The sequence below is a fragment of the Vanessa cardui genome, chromosome 1 (assembly GCF_905220365.1).
Source record: "Vanessa cardui chromosome 1, ilVanCard2.1, whole genome shotgun sequence".
Taxonomy (NCBI): domain Eukaryota; kingdom Metazoa; phylum Arthropoda; class Insecta; order Lepidoptera; family Nymphalidae; genus Vanessa; species Vanessa cardui.
The window spans coordinates 14796329-14806892 of NC_061123.1; the positions used below are offsets into that span (position 1 = coordinate 14796329).

General features: G+C 33.3%; 1 protein-coding gene across 1 annotated transcript; it reads right to left on the reverse strand.

Moving 5' to 3' along the window:
* Positions 1-640: 640 nt before the first annotated feature.
* On the reverse strand, positions 641-7420 carry LOC124530321 (solute carrier family 12 member 8). Its single transcript, XM_047104452.1, has 11 exons — positions 7092-7420; positions 6768-6948; positions 6531-6676; positions 5940-6168; positions 5589-5793; positions 5281-5515; positions 4724-4917; positions 4443-4542; positions 3750-3893; positions 3186-3364; positions 641-1860 (listed from the first exon to the last, which is right to left on the reverse strand). Exons 1-11 carry the CDS (start codon positions 7278-7280, stop codon positions 1698-1700), a joined length of 1965 nt encoding a protein of 654 aa, XP_046960408.1. The 5' UTR covers positions 7281-7420; the 3' UTR covers positions 641-1697.
* Positions 7421-10564: the final 3144 nt, after the last annotated feature.

Here is a 10564-nt window from a genome sequence, read left to right on the forward strand (position 1 = left end):
AATTGTGTCGTACTATGTATTTAGTAAATTAACTAATAGCTTTTGTTAAATGTAGATTGGAGCAATAACCTAATTAGGATATTATATTATTAATATATAATAATGTTACCATACCTAATAAAAATTATATATATTGTCGTAGGATAAGGGCTTAGAGACATCATCACCCATCAGCAAATATCGATATATATAGTTACTATATATGTAAGTGATGAATAGTGCAACCTAGATAAGTGGTACCTTACCTTACCGGAAACCTACCTGGTTTCCGCTCAATTCGCCCATAGGTGTTTATGATTGACGGCATATAGGCGATGTATGGAATGGTTAATATTTCTAACAGCTTCAAATATGTATGGGTGGTGGTGACCATTTAAGATGAGGTGGACCTTTTGTCGGTCCGCCTAGCTATTACATAAATAAAAAAAAAAACCTAGTTTTCCTTATAACTGACTCAAATCTAATATTATATATCTAAATAGTAAGGATTTTCATGATGTATTAAAAGAAGTTATAGTTAAAAATTTTTATTAAAAAAATAAGTTTTTAATGTATATAAATAATATAAGCATTAATACTAGAACCTATATTTAAACTGGATTTTATAATTTATTAGCCATTAAAATACAATTAACACATAAAGCCGTAAAGTGGTTTATTATCACTTTTTATCTTATTATATTATATAATATTAACAACTTATTGAATATCCAATGGTCAGTCAAAGCGAATAATACACTACGCTATAATCCTACGAAAGGAAAATGGAAGCTTAAATATTACACTGTCTGGGATAATCTCCGTGAAATACATGTAAAAGCATTAAAAATTTTATTGAAAAAATGCGACCTTCATTCATCGTAAAGTATTTAATACCATGATACAACCGCAATATTACTGCATAAGATATAAAACCTAACATAGTTTTTACATATCGTAACCCTAAGTATAGACCGCGTCGTGTAAAAAGAACGCTGGAAGAAAGCGGAGGGGGTGTGCTTGCGCATAGGTACAATCGAGCAACAAAGTACTAGGCATATTGTTTATTTTTGAAGGAGCCTCGCTCGCGGGTTTGCCAATTAAATATTGATAGGCACGCCGAAAAATTTACTGGACAGAATATAATTAAATATAAATAAAAACGTGTTTGATTAAAGATAGAATATTTAATCTAATTACAAAATTAAAGGTGTGGTAGATAATCCTTTTTCGATTTCAATGTCTGTTATTGGTTTTTTTATACAGTTCTTTTATTTTTGCCGCTAGTTAGAAAGACAGTAAGAAATTCCGAATCTTTTGAACCTTTTAAAATTTAGATTCGAACCATTTTGAAGCCAATCTATAAAACGGACCACCATTTTACAGATTGTTATAAATTATAATAATTACTATGAGCCTGCATTAAAAAAATTTACGTCATAAATATTATTTCTTTCTTTCCTATGTAAAACCATTTCGTAATAAAAACTTTTTTGCGTGATGGTATTTTGGGAACAAACGTAACGTGGACACAGCGTGGATAGCAAAGGGCGACTGACGAACCAATAGCGCACCGGCAAGCATGCGGCGCTTGACCCGCCGCACCTCATACCACCAAATAGACCGATAAATAGTCTACTGCGCAGGTTGACTGCTAGCGTTCTTTTTACATGACGCGAGCTATAATGCTTGTTTAGTCACGTGTAGTTACACGCAGTTTACGTGTCGACGCTGACGAGGTGGCTCTGCAGCGCCGTGGACTGGTGGTAGCGCCGCCGCGACGCGAAGTCTTCGTTGTCATCATTCAACCTCTCCTGCTCCACTGCGATGTCTCCATGGACCGGTGTCACCACTAATTGTTCATATTCCAAAGGTCGCTTACTGCAAAATATACATACATATAATAAAGTATACAATATACATATTATCTTGTAAATAGATCTTAAAAAGCAAGCTTTCGTAAATTTAAATAACAAGAGCAGAAACCGGAAAAAATGGTTTTACGTGTTTTACAGTCGTATTTTTAAAAGGTGTCAAATAAATAAGTATTTCAAGTATGGCAGCACTTTTTCCCCCTACTAGAAGTATGGGAAAAATAATAACGGTCACATTTTGCTAAATAATTTCCAAAAATTCAAATGCAATATTGATACAAATTGTTTGGCAGAAAAGTATGGCAGGGTGATTTTCGTGAATGGCTACTCAACGATGATTAGCTATCCAAAAATTAGCCTGGTACAAATGGTTGATTTTTTTTATTAAAATTAATGTATTCGCGTCGGTATAATAAGCCACACCCGAGAAGTATGGCATTATGCTACCGCCTACTTCTTTTTTTTCGACTATCTGAAAATACAAGCATTTTTGTGGAACAAATCGTTCGACACTCGTTATTTTACCGACGCGTTCGATTAACGCCCACGCGAGTGGGTCGCCGGTGCGAGCGCTACGACCATCATTTTCCTTTTTGCCTTTACATAATTAGAACCCCTGAAGAACCGTCATACTTGTACGAATTACCACATATTTTGTCATTATCATCTCCCAGTCTAGAAAAAGGTGTAACAAAAATGAATGAAATTTTATGTTTTGGTCTATAATTTGGCTGGGTTATTCATTTATTTTGTATAGCAATAATTCTCTGACCAACCATTCATCCATTTGTACGTGTGGATACAACCGTGGTGGCTAAATCGAAACCGGGCAAAGTCTTACTAACTTTGCGGCGCGCTACAGGTCGTAACTTCTCTCGAACATGAAAACGAATTTGTAAGCCTGAACATTCTCTACAGGTTTAATTCTAGTCATTTTTCGATACCTTTCACGAGAAAAAAGGAAATAGCGAAAAACAATTTTTTCTCCCAAAATTTGTGCTTTTTCTTTATCGATATCTCGATAACGATGATCGATACATGAAAAATGTATAGGACCTTAATAGTAAAAAACAAAACTACTAGGTTTTGACTACAACAAAGACTAGTGTATTTGTATACATTCAGGCTTTACTGAGAAAATTTCAAGCGATTTGACATACCTAGTTCATTATAAAAAAACAAAAATCAATAGTAACGGACAAGATGCACTAGTGTACTACAAATTGAAATAAAATATGAATCTTGTTATTTGATTGGTTAATTAATTCGTAATCATAACCAATCACTGCTTACCATATCCACTATTTCTAAACATAAAAATATCATATTTACCCAATAGCTTGCAGGAATGCTATTTTCAGCCAATGGAAAAATCGGAATTCAGAAGCCCGACCGGGTTTGACGGCTGGGTTGGCGGCTCCAATGTACAGCCATATCAGCCATAAGATAGACAGACATCCCAGCGCGTACATCCAATGAACTAATACCATTAATAATAATTTTATTGCTACCTGTAAAAAAAATATTAATTTATTTATCGTATAACACATATTTAAGGAATCTACTTACTTGGTGGTAGGGCTTTGTGCAAGCCCGTCTGGGTAGGTACCACCCACTCATTAGTTATACTACCGCCAAATAAAAGTACTCAGTATTGTTGTGTTCCGGTCTGAAGGGTGAGTGAGCCAGTGTAACTATAGGCACAAGGGACATAACATCTTAGTTCCCAAGGTTGGTGGCACAGTGACGATGTAAGGAATAGTTAATATTTCTTACAGCATCTTTGTCTATGGGCGATGGTGACCACTAACCATCAGGTGGCCCACATGCTCGTCCGCCAACCAATAACATAAAAAAAAAGAAAAAGTCTGTCTATATAATATAAATTATTCTCACCCCCAAAAGCGACAACCATCTGTTGCAAAGGTGTGAATACCAATTTTTGTTTTTCGAATGCACACTAACGCTCGGTCGTCGGACCTCCCCGTTCGCTATGCGCCCGTTCATTATTGCTGAATCAGTTGGGGAGGGGGTAAAATCCTAAATAAAAGAATAAACACACACTGTCAATGAATTAAAACTTATTCCATATATATCTTTAAGAATATAAGTGTTTCTAAAATAACAGTCTTCTACACCCCTGTTGGGGGCTTGGGTTCAAGCAATGTTTTGGCGATTCGTCCAACCCCCAAAAACATTTTTTGAGACCGTCTAGGGCGCTTCATCGTTGATCCAAGATTTAACCATCATAGGCGAGGCGCGCCTATACATGTTGTGTGTATGTATATGCCCAAGTTTTTTTGCATCTTACATTAAAAATACCTGATCTTTAAAAAATAACCCTATAGATTACATGTAGCATAAAACATTATTTCATTAAGAAATAATGCATTTTTTCTGACCCATTACAAATTTATAATTATAGTTTTGATTAATTTTATTATTTAGATATTTTTAACTCATGGCAATACAAGTAGACCAAATTATTTATCTTGATCATATTATTACTGTAATAATCTATTATTATATTAATAACAGTTATAAGAATCATATATATTTACTATATATACTGTAGTTGTTAATACTAACCCCAACATTTTTATGTCTTATTCTCTCCGGGAATAACAGATCCAAATCACTACCAGTTGCCCCATACACTTGCATATCTCTTTGCGATTGTCCCTGGAATCTATATAAGAGCTAAAATAACTTCAGAGGCAAAAATTGTAGAGACATCACACATTATTAATTTCTTTCCATAAATAACTTATTCAGTAAACAATAAAAAATAAATATTGTTAAGGGATTGTGTGATTAAAAAATAATAATTATGATATGGTGCAAATGTTGCGGGCAAAAATAAATCATACCTCATTTCTCGTTTATGTTGCAAATCAAATGTCTGGGCGAGAGCAAAATAAGAATAATCTATACTAGCGTATGTTATAAGAAAAGGCATCGTGACGATTGGTGCAAGCTTGTTTATATCTCCGATGATGATAAATGTAACGGTCACTACGGCTACTACAACCATTGAATAAATAGGAACTTTGTTGGGACCTCTCTGTGAAATAATAACAATATGATAAGTTTCATAAAACTGTTCCTCTTCATATTCCTAATGCAACAGCCACATTTTCGCGAAAAGTTCTTGACAACACTATTTGTGTAACCACTTTGTTTTAAAACAAACGCAATAATTCAAACGAACGTAAGAAATGCGGAAAACAAATGAAACACGTAACGTGCACTCATCGCTGGAAATAGAGAGGATTTAATGTAAGCTGAACATACGAACTTCAATAATTGGAACATAAAGTTTTATCACGATAGATAAAAACCCTTCGATTAACACATATCACAACAAAGACAATCTACGCTTTTTCGCGACAATGTGGCCGCAGCATAATCATTTAATTCTACTCACCCCGTGACCAAGAACTTCAAGACCGGGTATAACCTTCTCGTTAGCAATACTTTGCAAGACTCTAGGTGTTCCATACATAGCGCCGAGACAGGAACTCATTGAACTGACATACAATCCTGCTAGGAGCAATATCGTTACTGCAGAGATATCTGCAGTTATCGAGAAGTTTTTAAGCAGCGCATCGCGAGTTACTGTCGCTGCTAATGTTATTATAAACATTAAATATAGGAACGTTCTGAAATTTTCAAAAATATTTGCACACTGAAATATTTAACATGTATAACATTTATTTGCACAGGTCATCTTACCCTGTTCCTATGGCGGCTAAGGAGCCATTTGGTATGTTATTGGATGGATTTTTCAAGTCTCCACTCATGTTGATACCGGCTAGAATACCAGTAATAGTCGGGAAGAAAACACCGAAGCATTTAAACCATGTGTAATTATCTTGATAATTTGCATAAGTGTTATTGGCCATTGTACCACTACTTAGCCATCCCTTAAACTCAGCATCTAAAAGCATTATTTAGAGTTGATCGAATTTTATTCATATATAATATTTTTCAACATTAAAATAATAATAAATTTCAGCCTATATTTAGAGTTCAACATTCAATTCACAAAACAATGTTATGTTAAGTATAGAAATTTGTAATTACCAGGTACAGATGTGAACGATCCAACAAAGAAGTCAACAGCGGCCACCAATATTATCAAAAGTAGAAGAAATTGAAGTTTTATCACCCACTTAACCCCTGCAATATTAATTGTGCCTAGCAGAAGTACAGCTGCAACAGCAAAACCTCGAGCTGCCCATGTGTTGTCAGTGCCCACTAGATCTGCCATTGATTCACCAAATCCAAAAACATTTAAAGCACATCCTACAGCCTGTAAAATTTTTAAATTCATTATATATGTATTAGATTTGATCTGTCATTAAGAAAAATATATTTTTGAAGTATAAAGTGTACTATCAGTCTTTAGAAATTATAATTCAATAAAGTTGTATGTTAATAATAATATGATAATTAAGGATAGATTATTATTATGTAGAGTAATTTTATGATGCCTGGTCAACATGTAATAGCTTATATTGTATTGATTAGTGACTCTTGGTCTTTGGTCTTTAACAACTAACATGGTAGCAACATTAATAAAGTGAAAAAAAGATTTCAGTGCAATAATTATATAAACAATTAAAGGAATACTTAATTTACTTTATAATTGTTAATAAATATATATTTTTTTACCTGGCCAAAACAATATACCATTCCTAAAGAGCCACCAAGCCTGGAGCCCAATGTATGAGCAAGTATAAAGTACACTCCACCACTTTCTATTCTACACCGTTCACATATACCCACAGCAGATAACACAGAGATCAGCGCTACAAACACTGGAAATAAATTTGCAGTTATTTGAGTTATATTAATGGTAATATTGTAAATTTCACTATAACTAATGAGTGTATGTTATATTTTACTAACCTGTAAACAAAACAATGAGTACTGCATTCACCAAGCCAGCTTGGCCAACCATCCAACCTGATCTCAAAAACACAATGACTCCAAAAATATTTATAAGACATGATGTAAACACTCCATCCCATGTTCCGAATAGAACTGGCTGTGATATGAAGAAGTTAGATTTCCACCAAGGCACGTCACCCTGAAATTAAAAATATGAAATAGTTAAGCTGGGTATTATTCTTATCTACTTAAAGTAAAAAAAATAATAATTTTTAAATATAAATTTCAATTGATACAATAAAACCATTTTATGTCATTACTTTAAAAAAACGATCTTGGTACCTGTACATCTGCGAAAATTTCATTAGCACTAGAAGCTTGATGTCCACCTGTACCATATTGTGATTCATTTCCCAAATCTACGAATCCACCTGATTGTCTTCGCATTCGAGCTCTGTCGTATCCTGGTTCATCACTCCTAAAACTATCTACGTCTAAGTCAGCTCCTCGTGCTCGATTAGATGGATCCATTATTGTTGATATTTATTAGCAGTCTTATTTACTCATAATTATAATAAATAAATGCATGTACAAATGACTTATCTGTGATTAATTTGTATACTTAAACTATGAGAAAACATGACGATAATAAGTCTGACTGATGACGTACTGTCAATAATGTCAAACAAATGTCAAGTTTCTATATATTTTTTTAATTCGTTTATCTTGACAAAGATATTATATTGTAAAGCTTCACAGGAACTTTCTAATTTATTGCAATCATTAACTTCGTAGCTGAGATATATTGAGATTAAGATTTTTTTATATTTAAAATTCTTAAAAAAAAATTGTACTATCCGATTACATATAAATTTAAAACTTTTACAATACTTTATTTTAAAGGTAAGTGTCATGCCATCTGCGGGCTTTTAATAAAAAACAAACCTTTTTTATTTTTATTACAGTAATTATTTTTTATTTCAAATAAAAAAACCATAATTATATTTATATATAAATGTAAATGCGTAAATATACAAAAATATGAAATAAAACAAATTACTGGACAAATCTTGACCGTGTGGAATGGTAGTAAGAATGCTAGCAGCATTTCCCCGTTCAATCGCAATTCCGATCCTCTGGGCAAAAAACGAACCAGCTCTCCTGCCATCAATGGAGGCAATGAGTACTTTACTTTAGCAAATGGAACAAAAAAGTAATTTGACATAAGACACGAATATTTAGATATCTTTTTTGCTACAACTATTTCCGCAGCGGCACCGCCTCTTAACATTGTTTCTCGGATATATGAGGGGGGCAAAGTGGTGGCCCACATAAGGTCCTCGTTCCCAGGGAACCAATGTCAATCCGTCAGGTCTCTTACCATCATCACGACTAATTCCACAAGGCTTAGTAAGAGCAGGAGCGGAGCAGCGGTGGCAAGAGCCCTTTTTATTGTATCATTAAGAGAACCATGGCGGAAAAGTCTGGCTGAACTCTGAGCAAGAGAGACAACGTAAACCGAAAGAGAAACGTGTGGTGTTCCCAGTCGGAGACTAGTTGATATGCGGAAACATTAATTATGTAATTATTAATATTAATAATTTGTATAAAAATATATAGTCTTACAACCTATGAACTAATAAGTTTTACAAAAAAATATATACGATTAAATTGTAGATACTTTAAGTGCTGAGAATTTGGGGAGGAATGGAGTATTTGGGGAGGTGTTTTCAATATAAACATATAAGTCATATGACGGTATGATGTTCCTAAAACAGATCCGCAGTGTATTTAGACTTTACAAATACTTTCAACTTCTACGCAAAAGAAGTCACGGGCAAAATCAATTTCAATTATAAACTTTGATTAATAAATTAAATTCGGAGTCTGGACCAACCAAGCTCCAAATTACAGACAAATACCATTTTCCACGTATAATCTATAATAGCATAAAACATCGAAATAGTGATCATTAAAATTGATACGTTTATCTCATAAGCATAACTGTGTAAATCTATTTTCAAAGATTTTTTTTTAATTAATCTCTCTGTGGACCTGCTCAGTATAATTTTTTTAACCATTCATGACAGAATATGAATATCAAGTGGCTCATCCTTAATAAAAAATAGACGTATCTATTTTAAAGACAAGTTCACTTTAATGATTAATAAAAAAGCAATATTTTATCTCCATTTTACAACACAATGAAGCGTAAGTGTTCATAATATTATTATTTCGTCAGCGAGGTGATTTCAACGCGTTCCCTTCATGTTGATGAAAACCGTATTTTTCTCAAAGAAGAAAATACAAGCGTTACTCAATAGATAACTCAATCAAATTGTTTGATAAACTAAGAAATGCTATAAAGGTAAAAATAAAAATATGAAATGACTATGGCATATTAGAAACTTTTTAGGGGTGGTAGCGTAAAAATATATATTTTTATGTGATAGGTGGCAAAAGTGCAGGAGGCTCACCAGATGGAAAGTAATTACCACCGCCCATGGACATCTGCAGCACCAGGGGGCTTACAGGTGCGTTGCCAGCCTTTAAAAAAGGAGTACGCTCTTTTCTTGAAGGTTCCCATGTCGTATCGGTTCGGAAAAACCGCCGGCGAAAGCTGGTTCCACAAAGTGGTTGTGCGAGGCAGAAAATATCTAAGAAATCTGAATAAAATTATTTGGCCTTTATTTCTTGAAAAAGCTTTACATATTCAATTTAGAGGAGTACATTTGGTCATTATATACCTAATTTATTTTAAAGAATATAAGAAAAGGCAAGGTTTGTGTCGCAAGATGTATTAACATTATCAATCAGTGTTGTCAGAAACATCGTTTGGTGCGACAATGCTTAAATGTGTTTATTTAACGATTATGCCCAACTGTAGTAAAAAAGAAAAAAAAAACATGAAATATATAAGAATTTATGTGTGTTTTACTTACTTTCCCACTCTTATTTCTAATAAAAACAATATTTAGCAATTGTTTTAAAAAAGGTTGACAAACGAAACAGAAAAACTATCGACCTATTTGGTTTTACTAACTGTTTGACTAAGTGAAGTTGTAATGTATATTTTTTTTTACTTATAAGTAGGAATATAATGCAAAAAAGTGATGAATTAAATTTACAGATTCATGCAAACCCGGCCAATTATACGATAAAACTGAATGAATATCAAGGCACGAGGGAGCGTGTTCCAAATAGCAATTGCATTTTAAAATTAGTTTTTAATTTTTTTAAATATAAAGTGACACGAAACAATCAAACAACAAGTATCATAATCGAACCGTTTATACTTTTTCGTCTATATTAAATTTAAATAATATGTTTTATTTTTAATACATGTTAAATTACGTTATTATTTATTTATTTCACAACACCAACAAGGAGTACAACTGAAATAAACAATAAACCAAAATTAATTATAAAACTAACAATATCATAATAGAAAAATAGTCTAAATACAATTTTAGTTTTGATAAATTAAAAAGTATTCACCTAAAATACCATTATAAACGAGCTGAGATGACCCGGTGGTTAGCCGATGATTGCGGGTTCAATCCAGACAAGCACCACTATATACATACCTATATATATATATGTGCTTAATTTGTATTTATAATTTATCTCGTGCTCGGCGGTGAAGGAAAACATCGTGAGGAAACCTGCATTGTGACTAAATTCATAGAAATTCTGCCACATGTGTATTCCACCAACCCGCATTGGAACAGCGTGGTAGAATATGTTCAAAACTCTCTCCTTAGTGGAAGAGGAGGCCTTATCCCCGCAGTGGGAACATTTTTTAAACATTTATT